The sequence below is a fragment of the Polypterus senegalus genome, chromosome 4 (genome assembly GCF_016835505.1).
Source record: "Polypterus senegalus isolate Bchr_013 chromosome 4, ASM1683550v1, whole genome shotgun sequence".
Taxonomy (NCBI): Eukaryota; Metazoa; Chordata; class Cladistia; order Polypteriformes; family Polypteridae; genus Polypterus; species Polypterus senegalus.
This window is the reverse complement of record NC_053157.1, coordinates 98,497,261-98,518,702: the sequence shown is the minus strand read 5'-3', so window position 1 is coordinate 98,518,702 and position 21,442 is coordinate 98,497,261. Positions and strand designations below refer to the sequence as shown.

Sequence of the window (21,442 nt, the reverse complement as noted above, 5' to 3'; positions counted from 1 at the left end):
GGATAAACTGATAATTGTTTTAGGTTTTATTTGACAACTTAACAATGTTGAAGGGAGTCATGGAATAAAATATTTTTATAGAAAAAATATACATCTTATATATTGTCAGATGATGACTCGAGATTATTTTAGTTTAGCTGTTAAAATTTGTTTTTATATCTATACTTTTTTCATCTGTCAGTTCATTTTCAGTTTTTTTTTCAGTTTAGTTTATGATGTTTTCATCATTTCAATTTCAAATTTTAACATGAGTGATTTACAGTAGCTTTTATTATAGAGAATAATTTTATTTTGGTTTTCATTTTAGCTTAAACAACAGCCATTCATTGAAGAGTAGAAAAAATGCTTTCTGTGTCTTGATACGACAGGGATTGTAGAAAACTCTAGATATGTCTATAACATATGCAGTTTATCCCTTTTTTGTTTTAGCCATCTGTTGAGTTATCTTCTGAATGTTTTGTAAAATGTGTCTCACTTGCATTGTAGCAGTGTCCATCTGTTCAAGAAGTAGGCAGTTTACCTTGGATTAGGTACTACCCTGTACCTTATGAAGTCAAGTAATTCAAACATCCTCCTAGACATGTCTGATTCAATAAGTTAGCTATTCCTATATACCTCCCTCTGTATGACACTGTTTGCCTCAGTTAATCACATTCAAACGAAAATTAATGCCAGACAATACTTTACAATTTATGATTAATTCTTTGGTATGTGTCCCTGTTCAAAACCATGTTCTTTGTAGCTAGTTGTCAAATTTTACATGTCAGACTATATAGACACGTAGTGCATATACAGTACAAAAGAAGGGACATTTGACAGTAGCAATGGTCGCACTTTTGAAAGGGTTGGCAGGAGCAATAATATTCACTACATTACCCATGAGTACTGTTTATTATTAGGCAATATATTTACCTACTCTTAGGTAATCAGATTTTTTTATGCATTACAGAATATAATTAATGAATACTAAATTATTCAGATGCCATCAATTACTGAACCTGCACTATATGCTATACATAACTTAATGCTGAAAAAATTGCCTCAGTAACTTTACCACATTTCTTTAATAGCACACTATGTAAAAATAAATTATTAAAAATCTTTCAGAGCTGTGTTAAAATTGCTAAAAAGCACAACTGTTTGAGTCAATCTAAAACAAGTGTTAACTGCCTCATCACATTTTGTATTTGAAAAATAACTACTGTCCAGAAACAAATTTAAGTTAATGTTTTCCATCCTTCCATTCATTCATTAATTCATTGAATTCACTAAATCCAGTCCAGCCTAACTATACAGTATTGTACACAAGGAAGAAAGCAAACCCAGATACAAATATGTTGTGTTTAAAAAAAGAAATAAATACAGGAGGTTGAGAAAAAAATGTAATCAAAAGAATTTACCCACCTTTTAAAAAGATAATGACAAGGATAAGGATAATAAAATGTTTAAATATGATGATACTGGCCAAGTTGATCACTATGTCATAATTTAGTGAGCCCCACAATTCACATTAGCACAACTTGCCCACCAATGTATGCAAATTTTTTTTGAAATTAGTATTTTCTTTTAAGCTATCTTTAAACCAGTTACATTTTTCATACAGTTTGTAAATAAAAACACCCTGATTAAAAATACTCCTTTCATAATATTTTAATTACCAGTTTTGTCAGCTTGATGGTGACCCATATTTGTCTTAAATATTATATATATGTGCTGGTAAGTAACAAAACAAAGGAAATAAGTAAATTAGGGATATAAATTATACTGAAAGTGTGCTTATTAAAATAATGAAACATTTATCATTATGTGTATGATCTTGTACAGAAATACTGCACAAACCCATTCCTCCTCATGTTTCCTATTATAGGAGATTGGCTTTGTCATTTATCTGTTTTTGGACAGGCTCTAAAGTAATTTCATTGGTAATTCCAGCATGTTTATGTAATGCCCTTTCACTTTAGAAGAATGCTGTTTTTCCATCTTCCTTTCACATTGAATATATTGGCTACAGCCAAGTGCTAAAGCACTTTTAGTGTCCTATCACCAAGTGTTAGTTTAATTTTTCAGTGTGTTATTTCGTAATCACAAGAGTAATTCAATTCTGATATATATTTTTTACATAAAAAATTTGAGTGGTGGTGGAAGGACAGAACATCTTTGTTTAGTGGTCAATATTGTTTTTAGGAAATTGGAAAACATGCTTACATTCAAGCTTACTTGCATGTTTATTCTAATTTCTCAATCATGTGTGTGTGTGTGTTTTTTTTTTTGTATTTATGCGATCTTTGTAAGCTAGTCCTTTAATATAGTTATATCTGCTCCCACATATCAAAGTTAAGTAACACAGTTATTCATGTAACTGTTCATTGGATATTGGTATTGAAGATTTTTTTTGTCAACATTCCTGTTTCTTTCCAGTTACTTTTTTCAAAGTGTATCATGCACAAAAGGTAGAGGAGATAATGTTGCTACAATCAATACTCTAAAAGCATTCTCTTATCGAGTGTGGGGGGACAAATTCAGTTAGATGGCACAATTAATATGTTACCCTGAAACAGCTGGAATGAAGGGTTTAGAAAGTTTACTATGTGTTAATGAGTTATTAAAGTAGATAAGTTGGAAAGTCAAGTTCCTCTTGCCTTTTTTTCATATAAAAAAGAATTGAACCATGCTGCTGAAGCTCACTAACAAATCTACCATTCTTTGTATATTACAAATAAATATTTTATAATAATATAAATATATTAAACAAGATTTAAAATCAATAATTTCAAAATGTATTACTGAATGTTATGCTCCATTGTTTTTTTTTGTTTTTTTTATATATATGTATAGTTAACTGAAGGAGGAAAGGCAGCCTTGGCAAACATTGCTGTTGGAGATGTGGTTCTTGCAATCGATGGAATCAGCTCTGAAACAATGACTCACCTTGAAGCCCAGAACAAAATCAAATCTTGTACCGGATCATTGAGCATGACTTTACAAAAGTGAGTGCTGCCTACATATTACACGTCTTTCTCTGTTCTACGAAACTCTCTTTCTACTAATTTAGTCTTTAATTTTTATATAGATGCACACACACACACATTTAGGGATGGGCAATAGTAAGTTTACAGTTGTACTTATGTAAAAAGACATACAGGTTACCATTGCTACACACAAGCACACTTTAATAATAACAATAAGAATAAGATGAAGAGAAATAAGACAAATACACATGTATAACACAAATATTAATAAATAATAATACAAGAATAAATTGTGTTTCGTATACTCACAACTGCAAACATGCCTTTGCCCACTCCTGTATAAAATGTTATCTTTAGAGAATAATTAGTAAGGAAAGCTGATGTTTATAAATAGAGGTGGTTGTGCAATAAAGATGGGACAGAGGGAAACAATAGCAAAAACACTGGAGTACTCTATACTTTGAGACTTTGTTTCAGTCTCCACATTAAGATTCTTCAAAGTCATTTTTCATTTCAGAGCTTGTACTCCATCTTATCAATACACTTGGGAGCTTTAGCCTTATAATGTTAGAAACAGAAAATGGAGAAGAATATTTCTCTGTCAAAAAAGCCCTATAAAATTAAATGTGCTAATAAAAATCTAAATAATAATAAAGCTAATAAAAGTATTTGATGTTGTCATTCACCAATGTGGTTTTGTATATTTCAGGAGGACATTTATCATGTACATCGAAAATGCCCCTAGTAATGAATGAAATTGATATTTAGATTCTGCTGGCAGGCTATCTAGGTGATTAAATTGAAGTTGTGTGTGCAATAATAATATAAAACTTGATATGCTGAGCCCAACCATTGAACTTGAAAAAGGTCTTTCCACTTCATCTGTAATCAGACTGATTTTTCTGACTTGTATTGTACCAACTAAAGTATGTACACTTTTAGGTATGAGACAGTGAGGAAATTTCATAAAGTTCAAGGCCATAGTCTATTAATTGAGAGGGATTTAAGCTGGAAAATCTATAGCCATTTATATGGAGTTCGTCAGTCTTTAGAAACCATAATGGAAACGTAGAGACGCTTTCTGATAATACAATCTTGTATTACCTCTTACAATTCACTCAAGAGTATGGCAAATGCCCCTTTTATTTTGAATAATTAGTTTCTTTAAGTATGCTAAACAATGCCACAATCTTGGGCAAAATAAAATATAGTTTAACTACAGTATTATGGTATGTTTATCTTTATTTTGATTCTTCATCATAAGTTGAACTTGTTTTAAATGTATGAATAGTGCAACATTTTTGAAAAAATATTGTAACATTTTATTTTTACTCGCACTCAGGGTTGTTATAGCTTTGTACTACAGGGTGGTCCAGATCTAATTATGCAATTTTCATTACGCTATAACTTATTAAGTTTATTACCTGTATCCAACTGAGAGGAGGACAAGTGGGACATTACATGGAAAATCAGTAAATTAATTCAATGTAAGTCCATTTTCATTTATTACAAGATATTTCGAACAATTCTTTTGTCTTGTATTGTTTTCCTGCATTGCATTAAATGCTGCATAATTAGATCTGGACCATCCTATACAATCACCCTGTTTTTAAGCTTCAAATCACATTACCAGCTTAATTTAAATTAAAAATTTCTTATTATGAGCATATGTATTTGCAAGAAGAAAAAAAAGTATAGTGAACTGGTACTCAGATGTAAGCCATTGCATTTTTTCTGTCAATTGCATGTAAAGGTCAGGCTTTGTATAAGCATTAGAAGGAATAAGATGCTTTGAAAATAACATTTTTAGAGTTATGGATTTTAGAGATGTAAAGCCGCATTTAAACCACCTGCTATATATTTAAGAGACTGTAGTCACAGCTTGTGCATACTGTACTGAGATTTATTAGCATAAAAATAACCCTAGCAATTGTTAAAAGCAACTTATTTCTTGGAAAGATAAAAAACAACCTTTGTTATTTAAGAGATGCTAAGTTTCGTTTGTTAATTACTGTGATTGATGTTCATTCATAGATTGAACAAGTTTAAATATATGGTACAAACAGTTATCAAACTGTGTGCGAACAGGTCGCTTCAAGGAAAAGTTTGGTATTTTTCAAGTTGAAATTATTTCTTCAGATTCATGGTATGTATTAATTTGCCAAATAAAATTGCGTTCTAAAATGAAGCATTTTTTTTTTATAAATTTTAAATGTACCTTATCTGGTCATGCAACTTACAATGGGACAGAAGGTTACATGGGTCCATACATAAATGAAAAAGACTTAAAACTTATAAGATATGTCCGGTTTGAAGCTACAAAGATTTATATGTAAGAAAATATGACTTGCGTGTTTATGAGGCATCCTTTGCATAATGAAAGGAAATTAGAAATCATTTTATAATTGATTCTTGGAATTATTTTTCTTGAAGGTAAGAATACATTATTTGTTCAGTTGTCTGCTCAAAGCCTTCATCATGGATGAAGTTATGACAACTCTAACTAGTCCCAGGCACTAAGCTAGTTTCTGTTTATAATCTTAATTTTGCTTGTGCCATTCTATTTTTCCAACTGTTATGAGCTCTCATGATTTGTAATAACAGACTGAAACAGTACACCACTTAGAGAGCACTTTGGAATTGTCTCCTAGCTTCTAGAGCCCAATATCCCTGATGTGTAGCCTCCAGCAAGCGGAGTAAGGGCGGAACCAGGTGGCATGCATGCATGGAAGAAACCTGAAAGTCATTTTAGGGCCACTTCACCAGCAATAAGTGTAAAATGTCTTGCACAGAATTCTTGGTCATTACAATATTCTCGCTCTCTGAAGCCCAAACATACATTTTCAGTCTAGCAGCAGGGGGAAATACCTTTGTGAAATAATGAAATAAGCTTTCATGTAATAAAAACAGGCAGTGTTGTATAGGGGTTAAGACTTTAAACTTTAAATCCTGAGGGTGAGGATTGAAATTCTGCTGCTGACATAGTGTGACAATGGGCTAGTCTCTTCATCTGTCTGTGCTCCAACTTGGGGAAAAATAATAAATCAATTTTATCTCGAACGTTGTAAGCAGCCTTGGATAAAGGCATCAGCCATACACGTAGATGAAAATTGAAGAATATAAGTGATAATAAGTGTGCCCTTTTCAGTTATTACCACATAGTTGTCTGAGGAACAGACACAGCAATTTGCAGCTGTGCATCCACATTCTATAATATCAGTGGTGATGTCTTCCCAATGTGAATCCATGTTCCTGGTCCAAAAGATGATGCAGAGAAGAAAAAAGGGTAGAATAAAGTGCACAGTCACAATGGCCAAATGTCCCAACAATTTTTTGTTTTGTGCTTTTTTTCCTTCTTAAAACCCATTGGATAATCGGCTTTACAATATTTACAGCTTACTTTGGAACATAATTTTAAGTGGCAAATTATGCCTCCATTGTGAAGAAATAACTGACTTTAAAAAATAACAAATTTATTCATTAAATTACTGCAAGAAATTATTACAGTCAGCAATGCATTCAGTGTGCTTCCAACTTTAAATTACTGGGTGTCCACACCTCTGAGGACCTTTCTTGGGCAATAAATGCTTCCAGTCTGGTTAAAGAAAACAGAACAACTTTACTTTCGACATTACTTTCTGAGCAGACTAAAGAAAACCTGTCTGCCTCCTCAGATTCTGTTGAACTTTTTCCGCTACACTGTGGATAACATATTGACAAACTGCATTACGATATGATATGGCAACTGCTTTGTAGCTCACAGCACGGCCCTGCAGTGGGTGGTGTAAACAGATAACACATTATTGGCATCCTGCTGCCGACTATTGCTGACTTGAAGCATACACCATGTCTGAAACAGGCTCCCAGCATCATCAAGAATGCCTCACACACCAACCATAGACTGTTTACCTTCCTCCCACCAGAGAGGCAGTGCAGGAGCCTTTGTTCCTAAGCCAGCAGGCTCAGGAACAGTTTCTTTCATAACACCTTTACAATTCTGAACTCTCAACCTTTACCACTCAGTAGCTGACCTTTCTAAATATCAATAACTTTGAACTGTGCTCTGCGTATGTTTTCACCTATTTACATATACAGTATCTATTCTATATGTTGTGGTCCACGGCCGGGACGCCCAGGAGGACCGGAGGAGGGCTTGTGCCTCCTCCAGACCGCGAGGGGGCGTCCTTTCTGGTTATGTTGGGGGCCTCGGGTACAGGGCATGGAAGCCCAGCCCTGTAGGGACCCGTGGCCACCGCCAGGTGGCGCCCCAATGCCTGCATATCCCTGGAGCCCAGCACTTCCGCCACACCAGGAAGTGGTGGGGGGAAGATGACAGGGGACACCCGGACGGCTTCCGGGTGCGCAGCTGGCACTACCGCCACACTGGGGTGTGGCTATGACTGATTGCCAGAAAGCAGCAGGAGCCCATCCGGGTTCCCATATGAGGGGCTGTCTCCCTCCAGTCAGCAGTGGATGTCGGGTGGAAGAGGACAGAGCTGGAGAGAGGAAGGGAGGCGGCCAGGAGAGAGGCATTAGACTTGTGTGGCCTGGACATTTGGGGGAACGGTGCTGGAGGCACTGGGGGTGCACGTGAGCACAAATTTGTAAATATTATTGTAAAATAAACGGTGTGTGGTGAAACTATGTTGTTCGTCTAACTGTGTCTGGGTCCCAGTTCACAATGTGTATAAAAATATTTCATATATCTATATTTATTCTTACCATATGTCTGTACTACTGGTCAGTATTCACATATATATACTCTTCCTTTTATATACAGTACTACTGCCTGGAAATTAAATTATATAAATATATATTCTCATTTTTATGCTGCCTTATTACACCTTACTATTTATTACATGTTAATGTACTATTTGCACCCACTATAAACTGCATTTCATTGAACCTGTACAATGATAATAAAATTGAATCTAAACAAATTTTTAAAAGTAATAAGGTGGTGGGTTGTAGTGTATTATGGTGTTCTGTGTGAAAATACACAAAACCACTTAAATTTGGTTTATATCGGTTAATGTTTGTTTAAAATTAAACTTGTGTACTCAAGTTATGTCTATTTCTACTTACATATTCTGCATACTTCTGTTAGTGTACAGTATAAATGTTCCTAGGTATCTGTGTCTTACACTACTTCATAAGGCTATGAAAATTAATTGTTGCTGTACCATAAAAAAAGCTGTATTGGGGTAAAAACAGAAATTTAAACAAACATTAAAATATGGGCACCACAATACCCAATCATTACAACACAGAATCTTATAAGTGGCCTCATCTTTAAATACACCTGCTTGATGATGCAAAAGATTGATGTTTTCATTATATATGGCATACAGACATGACCAAAAAGTTTATCTGTTGAAAACCAAATATTACAATGTTCAAGATCCAAGAGACTTGTCATGATTGCTGGTTCCTAATGTGGTGGTTTCAGCATCCCAGGAACATGCCCACCTAGGATTCTAATTTGCTAAATGTCTGTAGACTTTATAAAGAATAGTGTAATTTAAATAAGTCAGTAAATGAATGAATGAATAATTAAATCAACTGATTGTCATTTCTGTAGGTGAAAAGATGTTGCTGATGACAGAGGTCAGAAAGAATGGTCAGCTAACAGAAACCCCACAAATGCTGAAGTACAGATTATTACAAGAGCGCTACACTTCTTTTTACTTATAGCGTTATGTATTGTAGCCATCCTAGAAATTTTTATATTATTTGGTAATTTCCTTAGAGGATACATTATACGACTTAAAATCCTGGAAAAGCTTTAGGCATTCTTTTAGAATTCACTTTCCTTTTATTGAGGCACTGTCTTGGGAGGGATTCACTTAGCTGTTTTATCCTAGTAAATACTATTCATTTTCTGAATCCTTATCTCTTATTCTTAGAATAGTACAGTCATCTGTTTTGAAGCACACCACTAGCAGCCATGATACTTTATATGGCACACTTAATGTACTGTAGCTGATAAAAAAATCCTGCTTCAGACACCTATTGCAAACTAATCTGTTCATTTGGATAAATCTAATTTTGATTTCCAAGAAAGTTATTTTAGTATGATCTTTGTTGACTTTGTAATTTCACAATAAGGAGAACTTAACTGGGGGCAGCGCAGTGGTAGCGCTGCTGCCTTGCACTTAGGAGACCTGGGTTCACCTGGAGTTTGCATGTTCTCCCCATGTCTGCGTGGGTTTCCTCCGGGTGCTCCGGTTTCCTCCCACAGTCCAAAGACATGTGCGTTAGGTGCATTGGCGATCCTAAATTGTCCCTTGTGTGTGCTCGGTGTGTGTGTATATGTGTGTGCCCTGCCCGGGGATTTGTTCCTGCCTTGCGCTCTATGCTGGCTGGGATTGGCTCCCGCAGACCCCGTGACCCTGTGTTAGGGTATAGCGGGTTGGGTAATGACTGACTGACAGCCTTTAATATTTGATAAATAACAAAGAAAGGGTAATTCCAGACAAACTCATAATGCCACGGTAACATATTGACTTTGATAAATGAAACATTAACAATGAGACATTGCTCTTGGAAGAAAAGTACATATTTTTACTAAAATACATATAGCTTTTGGAAACATTATGCTATGCTTAATCAAATATTTTTTTATGTAAAAAGGGAGTATTCTTTTTAATACACTTGGGAAGAGTCTTAGAATGGAATGCAAATTGTTTTTGCAGGGGGAATGTTTTATTTTTTGAGAAAATCAAAACATTTTCCCTATACTGCTCTTTACCAAACTGTTTGGGTTTTGTTACTTTATTTTAGATCTTGGAGTATTGTGCAAGTTTACGCAACATATATATCTGATTTCTAAAAGCCATATTTATTATCACATTCTTTTAAAAGTCTGTTTTGAAACAGATAATTACATAGTATGTGAGAGAAGTGATATTTGTTATATTTGTAGACATATAAGAAAGTATGACATGTTAAACATTAAGAAGTTGTTTTGGTCTGAATTTTACATTTGCCTCCTTCAAGTTGTTTTTTGAACTAACCTTTTTTTATAATAATAAAAAATATAATCTTGTCTATTGATGCTGACTGTGCTGACCACTGTTTGCGCTCAGAACATTTATAGAATTTACCATTATTTTGAATTTGAATGATATTTTAATGTTTCTTTTTTATGTTACTGTGCAGTTTATTCTTTTTGACTTTAACTTCTCCACTAGACAGTATAATTTAACAAGAACTAGCAAATTCTTTCCTTCATGGTTAACACACTCCTTTTGGCTCTAATATTTCCCTTAGTGCCCATAGTTTAAAAGGGTAACTAGTATCAAAACATTTCTAAAAATTAACCTTGAACACATCTCTTCTTCAAAGTCTAGAGCATCCTAGTTTCATTTTAAAATACCTTTCAGGGACAATTTCAGCAGGATACAAAACAAAGGGCCAGTAGAATGATGTTTCTGGGTTTTATCTGAAAATGTATTTGCTTTGTTAATATCAAAGAATGCTGATGTGCCTCATCAGGCTCATGTTTTTTATTCTTCATGAAGAGATTGCAGTCTTCATGAGCAAAAATGGATAAGATAGGCTAGAGCTACCAGATATAAAATGGACTTTTTGACTTTGGATTGTTGTGTGACATAATACTGTAAACATGAAGCGAGGGGGGTAAAACCAGCATGTCACAGAGATGCATAATGGAATTAAAGCTTTTCATCTTAATTTAAAACCACAGATAAACATAGGTATCCATGCACATTGACGTATTTGTAAATCAGTCTTAGACCTGTTGACTTTTACTACCCACCCATGTGCCTGAAGGTTGTGCATTGTGCACACCTACAGTACACTTGAGTTTATTATCCCAGTTCTATGGCATTTTGCATGTAAGATTATTTCCAAGGACAATAATGGGAAGCTGACAAAAGTTAATTACTCATTTTTGCATTTTACACAATTCCAGAGGACTGAGTTCAAATGAAATTGTTTAGCCTATCACAGCCATTTCTTTTTTTCTGAGAGAGCACGAGAAATTTCTTTTTCATAGACTGTGTCACAAAATGCCTACAGTGGCATTTTTTCATGCAAATGACTCTTAATTTTAAACAGAATAGCATCAATATTGGGTTTATTTATCTGTCTGGACATCACATTCCTACAAAATCACTTCAGGCAGAGTTTGCCTAAGGATAAATGCAAGAAAATATATTTACCTACTGGAGAGGTCTGATAAGTTTTTAAATATAAATTACTGCTTATAGGCTAAAAAAAAGTTTGTAAATTATTTTAATATATTTTCGATTAATTCTTGGCATAGGCCATGATTTCAAAAGATGTTACCATTTAAACCAGGCAGCATTATAGCATAAAACATTTTACCTGAGTTTCCATAGAAAATAATGTCATTCTAAGCTGTATTCTGCAATATTGACAGTTTTTTATTATATCGGGTAAATTAAGATAATGTCTAAACATTAAATATTTTGTGTCAGGCTGCATGCAGTAAATTCAGGCCCATGTGTTTATCTGTTCTGTGCAAAAGACCTAAGAAACTCCAAAAGGCATGGCATATCATTCATTTGTGGATCTTTTTTCTTTCTCCTTCCCACGCTGATTACATTTCATAGACCAAAACTACAGAAACATTATTCTCTTTAATTTATGAATTAGTGCAAAACACTAATTTTGTCACTGCTAGTTAGGCAGAAAACAGAAGTTTTTTTTAATATATATAGATTTTCACCAGATGTAGACTTATTCAAACCTACACTTAGGACATTTTTAAATGTTATTGCAGAATGTCTGCTTTAAGGCAACTTTCCCTATGAATGTGTTCTCCATCTGCAACATCATATTAGTTGCTCTTGATTTAAAGAGAATAGCTCTGCTTTCTCTGCTGGATTTATAGTCTGGTACAGCTTGTGTTAATATCCGCGTTGACATTGTACTCCCCCAGGGACAAATGTGTTTTGTCTTGTCCTTCAAGTGAAAATATACAGATGTGTGTTTTACATAATTACACATTGACCAATGAACCTAAGAATTTTTTCTTAGAGTTATGTATATCTCTGTAAAACAAAAACATTTAACTTATGCATGCTTACTCATGAAAGATTGGGTAATTGGCAAGAATGTCAAGAGAGAATATCTTAAAAGATCTGCCACAGATTTGTAGTTGAGTAGTGTTAGCACCATTTCTCTGTGTCCACATTTTTGGGTATGTGGGGGAGGTTAAAGCAATGTTAACTGTGACTTTCCCTGATGTCTATGTGTGTATTTCTTGTTTCAGAAGCTTCCTAGTGGCCTGTAACAGCAAGGATGGTGTTCTTGGTTTAACCATTTTATTTAAGGGATTAACTCCTCATTCTGTATGGTGTCTCTCTTTTGGAAGTTCATTCTTACAGAAAGTTGCATGGAGAATTTTAAAATCTATAAAATAAAACCTCTAACAAGCCAATGTGGAAACTTAAAATCAGTCTTACAGTATACTCTTGTTCTTCCTTGTTTTTAGGAATGATTCTAATGGCATCATTTGGAGTTAACTATAAACTGAAAATTCAATGATGCATTGTGATAAATAATTCTTGAAAAGAATTTCTTTCCTGCATAACAAAAGCTGTTTTTTAATTTTATTAATCATTTTAACTTGAAAAAGATTGTTTTGAATCAGTGCTAAAGACAGAGCCCGTGTTGCATACAGATTCAACAATACTAATATTCAGATCCTGCTAAATTAGAGATGCAGTAAAATTACTATAACACTTCATAGATAAGTCATTGGTTTGTGTGGTATACTGGTATGGAAAAAGTACAGATAAACCCAATTTTTGAGACCAGGATGGTACCAGCTGTTTGGTACTGGAAATAGATTAGTTTTGAAATCCTTGCTATTCCACTCTCTGACACAGTGCATCGGTGCTGTAGACTCAAGGTCAGCATTTCGGTTTTCAGTACTTGACTAAAATTTAATAGTGGTGAGCAGATGAGAGCATTTATTTACGTCAAAAAAAAAAAATCTTGAAAAATAAGTTGTATATAAAGTACATTTAATATTATAATTTATAGTCAATATAACTACACAGTAAAATGTCATAAATCAGTCAAGAAGAAAAGTTTATCTGTTATGCCACAACTTCTTTCTTTCTTTTTTTTTTTTAAACTGACTGTTTATATCAGGACTCACATATATATCATAGTGAGCCATTATCTTAGTAGCTTTAGCTTTCTTCTATTCCACGTCAGAGATCAGACAGACCTTTATTACAGATTTTCTTCCCAGCTTGCATATATGCTTTATACCTTTCCTTGTAAAATTGAGCTATGATTACATTGTTTACAGAACAGCATTAAAATTATATTTAAATTAAATGTATTTCAACTTTGTATTCCTACATCAAGCACATACATGTAGATATTGAAAATCCACATATGTTTTTTGCCTGTGTACATTTTTGTTATTTATTTTATTTATTTGTTATTTATTTATTTGGGAAACATTTGTAAATAAACTGCTCAAGAAAATTAAAGGAACACTTTGAAAACATTTACTGTCACAAACAGCACTTTGAAAATCTCCCTAACATGTGAAGGCAGGAGTAGACATTTAGGTTTTTATGTTCTCTGTTTAATATATTTAAATAATTATATTTTTGTATGTATGCCACTTTCACAATGTAAATGTTATTTATAATGGTAAATTAATTATGTGTCATTTAATGTATCAGAATTTCAATGATTACTTGTTTTTAACCTTTATAACAATTTTTTTTTCTTTTTTTTCTTCTAGAGCTTCAAATGTTCTCAAGGCAACTGTAATGCCTCAGGTCTGTATTTTAAGATTATTACAGTTTTATAAACACTATTACATTATTAAATAGCCTTCAATAAGTATGCAAATAAGTGGGTTTCTTTAACTGTGCAGTAGAAGAATTTGGATCATAGGGTGCTCCCTGTATGATTAGTCTCAAATAAAAAATATCTGTGAACACACATTTTTTGACATTTAACACTCCAGTTTTTAAACAGAATAATTTTCTTTGTTTTTATGTAGAACAAACCATTGTTTAACTTTCAAGAATCTTGATTTTTAGATTCCCTAGATTTAAATTTAGTTCAATCCGTAATGCTTATTACTAAATTTAACCTTTGACCAAATTATATTTTACATAAACCCTTCCATTTTATTTTCAGTACATGTTAGGAATATTAAAATTTACATGTTTTAACAAGACTATGAAACTTTATGCAGCATCAAGGACAGTGCCAGCTCACAGGATTAAATAACTTTTTTTGAAAATGATTTTTGACCTATATTTCGACCTTTATGAACCCATAATATTAGTACATGGAATGTCTGTTAAACCACAGAAGACATAATTATAAATGCTTAATGCTAATATACTGCATACTGAATATTCACAATGATGTGAAATTTTATAAAGTCACAGTGAGTTGTCGAAGTGCATGTCTAATACAAAGTTGCTGTCATGTACAAGTATTAAAAATAGACATGTTGTTCTAAAAAGAAAACATTAAACCATGTGAAGTATATGTGAAAAATCAAAAATTTATTGTTTGCCATATATGCCACAAGAGATATTTCTGTTAAGTCCCCAAAAGAAAAAAAAATAATTATTGGTAAATATTTGTTTATGGTTTATGTATCCTTATACTTAATACAAGTGGGCTGTGTTCTAATATATGATTAATTAAGTAAATTTGTTTCTTATTGGTGTGGCGCGGTGACACACTGGTAGCACGCTGCCCTATAGCAAAATGACCAGGATTAATTTTCTAGGTGTTCCCTGCATGGAGTTTGCATGTGGTTCCTGTGAGTTTATTCCGGGTGTTCCTATTTCCTCGCACAGTCCAAAGACCTGCAGGATGGATGAACTGGCATTGCTAAATTGGCCCTTATGTATGTGTGTGTGTTCACCTTATGATGGACTGGCACCCTGTCAGGGAATATTTTTGCCTTGTGCCATATGTATGCTGGGATAGGCTCCAGCTTCTTTGCCACCCTACTCAGGATAAGCAGATTTGAAGATGAATGGATGGATGGTTCCTCTTTAACAAATGAAACATTTTAAACATTTCTAAAAAAAAATGTAAATTTTGTGTAATTAATGCATTTGATGTGATGCTGTTTATAATTCAATTTGTCACTATTGTTAATTCAAGTATTGCCATTTCCAAAATGGCAATAATATTAACTGAAAATAAACTACTTATGTATATTATGCAACTAAAAATAATGCATGAAATGGGCATGTCTAGTACACATTTTAATGGTGGTTTATGTTTACATTGTGTATGATTAATAAGTAGCATGTTAAATGTAATAACCTATCTCTGGTGCTTCTTAAAAGCAGTCATTATAAAATAAATTAAGATCTACACTTCAAAATATATGATTTTTTTACAGAGAAATTTCAGTTTATTTAGAATAATTACATTTTAAAGAGCTACTAAGAAGCATCACACTGGTTTGCTGCATGTGTTATGTATGTTCTGTGTTTTGCATAGGAAGAGCCACCACAAATCATTAAGCCAGTGCCTGTTGCTTCCACCTCTCCTGTTCCATTTAAAAGTAAACCAGCAGCTGGTGCCGCCTACAACAAGACTGCCAAGCCTTTTGGGGCACAATTTCATCATCATCATCGCCTAGTGTGGCTTCTATCCCTTCAGCAATGTCAGCATTTACCCCACCTACGACTAATTCTTCTCTTGCCCCACCCCGACATTGTGTTCCGGCTGCTGTACCACCTCCACTAGCTGCCCATTCTTCCTCTTCAAACTCTGTGTCCATCCAGAGTGGACAAATGAAACCACAGCCCAGCTCCACTGCACTAAATGTTTCATCAACAAGTGTGGATAAATTGAAAATACCACTCACTTCTAATGCCCCCGTTGATCATGCCAATAATGCTCCAAAGCAAGCCACCGTTTATAATAGTCCCATCAAACTTTACTCTCATGAAAGTATTGGCAAGGTGGCAGAAACTCAACATAGAGGACCAAAAGATAACCAAGGAGTTTCTTCACAACAAAATGGGTAGGTAAATTCATATCCTCACATCTGATAACAGAGTTTTATGAGCATCCATGTTCAGCTTATTCTTAATTATTTAGTTCCAATTTTTTTTTCATTATTGAAAATATTAAGTATTTTAAAATTTTAGATGCTCACTAACACTATCCATCTGGGAAAACTCTGTCAGCCTGGGAAAAAAGGATGTATCTATCAGCTGGTTCAGTTCAGTTCAAAATTGAAGGATTATAGGCTCATTCTTTGTTCATCAAGAAAGAGTACGGCTGATATTAACAGGCTGAAATGTATGTATTTTCATGTTAATGTAACTATAGGTTGTGTAAGATTTAGAATGTGGTGGTGATGTTTTTATTCTGTATTAATTGCCCCTTTTGTTAAATAACCAAAACAAGGCCTTGTTAACAAGTGGCTTTAGGGAAGTATAATTTTACTTTGTGCTTCTCTACTGCTAATGCCAGAGTATCTGCAGTAGTCAGTACATGGTGAAACATTTTGGATAGGTCAGTATGGGCCCAAAGGAATTTTACTGTCAAGTATGAGAGGATGTACTCTTCAGTCTAATACAGCCTCTGTTTTACATTCATAAGACATCACTAAATTTTACCCAATGGAGTTGGGTTAAATTATACAGGCGATCCAGTAGAAGTGTAATATTTTAAAAAAAAAACAAAAAAAAACACAAAAATTAGGTTGTGCTGCATACTCTACATTTCTCACACACATCATGGTTTCTTTCATAAAAGAGATTTATGTTGTAGGAACACTTAAGTGATTCACTGTTACCATATACTTAATTAAAAACAACTTAGCCGGGGCTTTCTATATCAGCATCATCTGTTTACCTGGTATGAGTTTAATTCAAGATATTTGTTTATTTTTCATTTGTTCCTTCTGCTTTGTCACATTACTATATTGGCATCAGTTCATTGTTCATGTAACTTAACTGCATTTCCCCTTAGGAAAAGCCTAGAGCACAATGCATTAAAAACCAGGTACTTTTCAATGTATATTCTTTCACATCTGTAGACCTATGTTTTGTGTCTTAAAACTCCTATAAAAATTATTATATATTGTTTAATTACTTCATCTTAATATGGAAATAATAAAAAAAAATAAATAAACCTGTGTTGTCAACAGTCATTAGGAAATGAGAGTCAAAGTCTGTCTAATATAGGCCAATTTGACAGATTAGGTTTTTTTTCTGTGACTGTATAAATCTTGTGATGGTATATATATTGAAAGATGATACTTCTGTGGAGTTTAGAAGTTCTCCTCACGTGCTTGTGGGTTTCTTCTGGGTGCTGTAGCTTCCACTTCAGTCTAAAGACATGTAAGATAGATACCTTGGCTGTTGCTAAATTGGCCCTGTAATGAGTACTGTATATGTGTTCATTCTGCAATTGACTGGTGTCCTGTTCAGGGGATTGCCCTTGCCTTGAGCTTTATATTGTAGGAATAAGCTCCAGCTGCCCCACAACCCTGCTCAGAATAAACAAGTAAATGGATGGATGGATCTGTAGTGCATGTGTACCTTGTTATCTGTTAATTTTTCATGTAAAGATTTATATGTTTATCAAAGTGTATTATGATTTAAATCATATCAGTTTCACTTTAAATATATCTATTTGTTACATTTACAGAAGCTCAGTAGAAAGAGCCAAATGCAAAGTAATGGAAATGCAAAAGAAAAACAGTACAATTATATACTGTAAACAATTTGATTGTATTACTACTACATTCTACCTGGAATAAATATAAGTGGTTTATTTGTTGTACTCCACAAAAATGTATTTCCTCTACTTCATCTATAGTCACCAGCAATGAATACTGAAGAAAAGAAGTTAACTAAAAACTTATTACATAAGTTCTGTGTGTCTTGGGTTAAATCCCTTGCCTAGATATTGATTGTGTGAAGTTTGCACATTCTCAATACCTTGAGGGTTTTTTCATGTGCCTCCAAAGATGTGTGTTACATTATTTGGCAAATCAGAATTTGCTGTAGTGAGAGTGTATGAAGTAGAGTTACTTCTCACCTTGTGCCCATTGCTACCTGGATAGTCTCTTTCCCACTCTGGATTAAGCAGGTTTAAGAATGTTATACTATGAAAATATTGCATCATAGTGAAATGACTGTATATAATATATGATACTTGGATTTTTTCAATTAACTACTTTTTAATTCTTGTAACGTTTTAATTTAGTGCTGATCATAAATTTAAAAGAAAAGTTAGTCGAAGGGTAGCATGGTGGTGCTGTGTTTAGCTCTCATAGAGCTCTGGGGACATTGTTTTGATTTCTAGTCATTATACACTGCAATTTTGCTTGTTCTCCTCATGTTCAATGTCTTTCCCTGTATACTCAGCTAATATTTTAAAGATTTGCATTTTTAGTTTAAATGATTGTGTGTGCAATTACTTCTGTCTTCCATAAAACTTTTGAAGCACAAATTCTGGTTTCCATCTGATTTTTAGAATGTGCAACTGTGAAAATACCAAAGGGATCCAAAGTCATTATGATTTAAAAAACATACATACCCACACAAAGCATAAAATTTAGTTTATTCTAAAGTTATTGCCTGTTTCGCTAAGTTTAATAGTACTACTTTGCATCTTTTACTTACATACTGTATTACACATCAGCATTGCTTTTATTATTAAATAAGTACAGTATTAAAAAAGGAGAAATTGTGAAGTTGAATTCAATAAAAATATATAATAAGAAAATTGTTTTTTATTTATTTTTTACAGGATACCACGGTGGCAAAGTTAGTACCTTCAACATTGCAAATTGGTGACCCCTTTTTTTTTTTTTTTTTTTTGGAGTGGCCTGTTTGCATGGTTGATGTGTCATAGGCATTATAGAATTTTTTTCCACAAAGATATGCATGCATATTTTTGCCATTTTAATGTTATGCCTAGTTTTTTGTAGACTAACAAGTAGCTAACTTTTATTCATTCATTTACTTTCAAATTTATGATGAATTTACAAAGTACCAAATACTTTTATACTTTTGGCCATAATCATTATCTGAAGCTATTTAGTGATCATAATTGCTCCCAAAGTAATTATTTCTTGTATCCCTTGATGTATTGTTTTTAAATGTATCATAGGTTGAGATTAGTCTTATAAATTTGATGTTTCTTTAAAAAAAAATTACCATGTTATTAAAACAACATTCAACAGCCACAGATATATGTATTTTTGCTTAAAATTTCCTTAATTCATTTTATGGTCTAAAGTGAATCAAACAATAAAATCAAAAAAGCATATATTTCATTCTGCTTGCATTTCGGGAATTGAGGTCAGTGATGGGGTTGGATGGAAGGTCTGTAGTGAAACAGGAAGTGAGGTCAGTGGTGGAGCAGGAGCTGGAGGTGGGGTCAAGTGGATTTTCCTTTATAGAATCTATTGAGGAAGGAGAAAAAATGTTAGTGTGCACTGCCAACCCTCGGTCCAGCATATAAACACATTTAGTCAAGCCCATCGACTGCCTCCCATTCACGTGTGTGACGAGATATATATATATATATATATATATATATATATATATATATATATATATATATATATATATACACTCACCTAAAGGATTATTAGGAACACCTTACTAATACGTTGTTTGACCCCCTTTCACCTTCAGAACTGCCTTAATTCTACGTGGCATTAATTCAACAAGGTGCTGAAAGCATTCTTTAGAAATGTTGGCCCATATTGATAGGATAGCATCTTGCAGTTGATGGAGATTTGTGGGATGCACATCCAGGGCACGAAGCTCCGCTCCACCACATCCCAAAGATGGTGTATTGGGTTGAGATCTGGTGACTGTGGGGGCCATTTTAGTACAGTGAACTCATTGTCATGTTCAAGAAACCAATTTGAAATGATTCGAGCTTTGTGACATGGTGCATTATCCTGTTGGAAGTAGCCATCAGAGGATGGGTACATGGTGGTCATGAAGGGATGGACATGGTCAGAAACAATGCTCAGGTAGCCCGTGGCATTTAAACGATGCCCAATTGGCACTAAGGGGTCTAAAGTGTGCCAAGAAAACATCCCCCACACCATTACACCACCACCACCAGCCTGCACAGTGGTAACAAGGCATGATGGATCCATGTTCTCATTCTGTTTACGCCAAATTCTGACTCTACCATTTGAATGTCTCAACAGAAATCGAGACTCATCAGACCAGGCAACATTTTTCCAGTCTTCAACTGTCCAATTTTGGTGAGCTTGTGCAAATTGTAGCCTCTTTTTCCTATTTGTAGTGGAGATGAGTGGTACCCGGTGGGGTCTTCTGCTGTTGTAGCCCATCCGTCTCAAGGTTGTGCGTGTTGTGGCTTCACAAATGCTTTGCTGCATACCTCGGTTGTAACGAGTGGTTATTTCAGTCAAAGTTGCTCTTCTATCAGCTTGAATCAGTCGGCCCATTCTCCTCTGACCTCTAGCATCAACAAGGCATTTTCGCCCACAGGACTACCGCATACTGGATGTTTTTCCCTTTTCACACCATTCTTTGTAAACCCTAGAAATGGTTGTGCGTGAAAATCCCAGTAACTGAGCAGATTGTGAAATACTCAGACCGGCCCGTCTGGCACCAACAACCATGCCACGCTCAAAATTGCTTAAATCACCTTTCTTTCCCATTCTGACATTCAGTTTGGAGTTCAGGACATCGTCTTGACCAGGACCACACCCCTAAATGCATTGAAGCAACTGCCATGTGATTGGTTGATTAGATAATTGCATTAATGAGAAATTGAACAGGTGTTCCTAATAATCCTTTAGGTGAGTGTATATATATATATATATATATATATATATATATTTATATATATTTGTAGCTAGTAATCCACAAAGTGAGAAAATGAATCTTAAAATGTTTTTTTATTCCTAAGCTATCAACAATCCACCAGGTATCATCATCAGAGGAAAATGATTAGATATACAGGATTTTAAGGCAATATATAGCAAAAGATAGGGTGGCAGTGGGTGTTGGTCATAAAGTCTTTAGTCTTTTTTGTTATTTAGATGTTCTCTTTTTTTAAGCCTACATATGCTGGGTTCATATCCAAATGTCTGTTAATCGAGTTTTCATTTGAGAGGCATGATTCATCCAGCTCTCTGGCACTTTTAGTATTAATCCTGAATTTTACTTGCAATATGTCTCAAGTTTATATATTTTCTAAAATATTGTTAAATACTGTAAACCATTGTTGGAAAATCCTCTCATGAATGACTGAAAGATTGAAACAAGGAAGAGTTTTTGATCTAAACATAAAAAAATGCATGTCATTTTTGTGTGGAATATTCCTTTAATCCAGTTCAGGGTTTAGAGAGCCAGAGCCTATATCAGAAATTCTGGGCTCAAGGAAGGAAAGTAAGTTGATATTTAGACCATAATAGCAAAATGTATTTAAATAATGCATTTCTAAATACTCATTCAGGA

General features: G+C 34.0%; 1 protein-coding gene across 11 annotated transcripts in view; it reads left to right on the top strand.

The window, feature by feature from the left end:
* Positions 1–21,442, top strand: part of pdlim5a (PDZ and LIM domain 5a) — a 244,895-nt gene that overhangs the window by 106,460 nt on the left and 116,993 nt on the right. For 6 of the 11 annotated variants that reach the window (XM_039751077.1, XM_039751075.1, XM_039751073.1 and 3 more), the window contains exons 3-6: positions 2,836–2,987; positions 13,729–13,765; positions 16,953–16,985; positions 18,741–18,757. In XM_039751077.1, the coding sequence (XP_039607011.1) occupies positions 2,836–2,987; positions 13,729–13,765; positions 16,953–16,985; positions 18,741–18,757 (239 nt within the window). Of the gene's footprint in view, positions 1–2,835; positions 2,988–13,728; positions 13,766–15,564; positions 15,997–16,952; positions 16,986–18,740; positions 18,758–21,442 lie in introns of those variants that run through there. The other 5 variants (XM_039751080.1, XM_039751079.1, XM_039751078.1 and 2 more) reach the window with 2 other exon arrangements.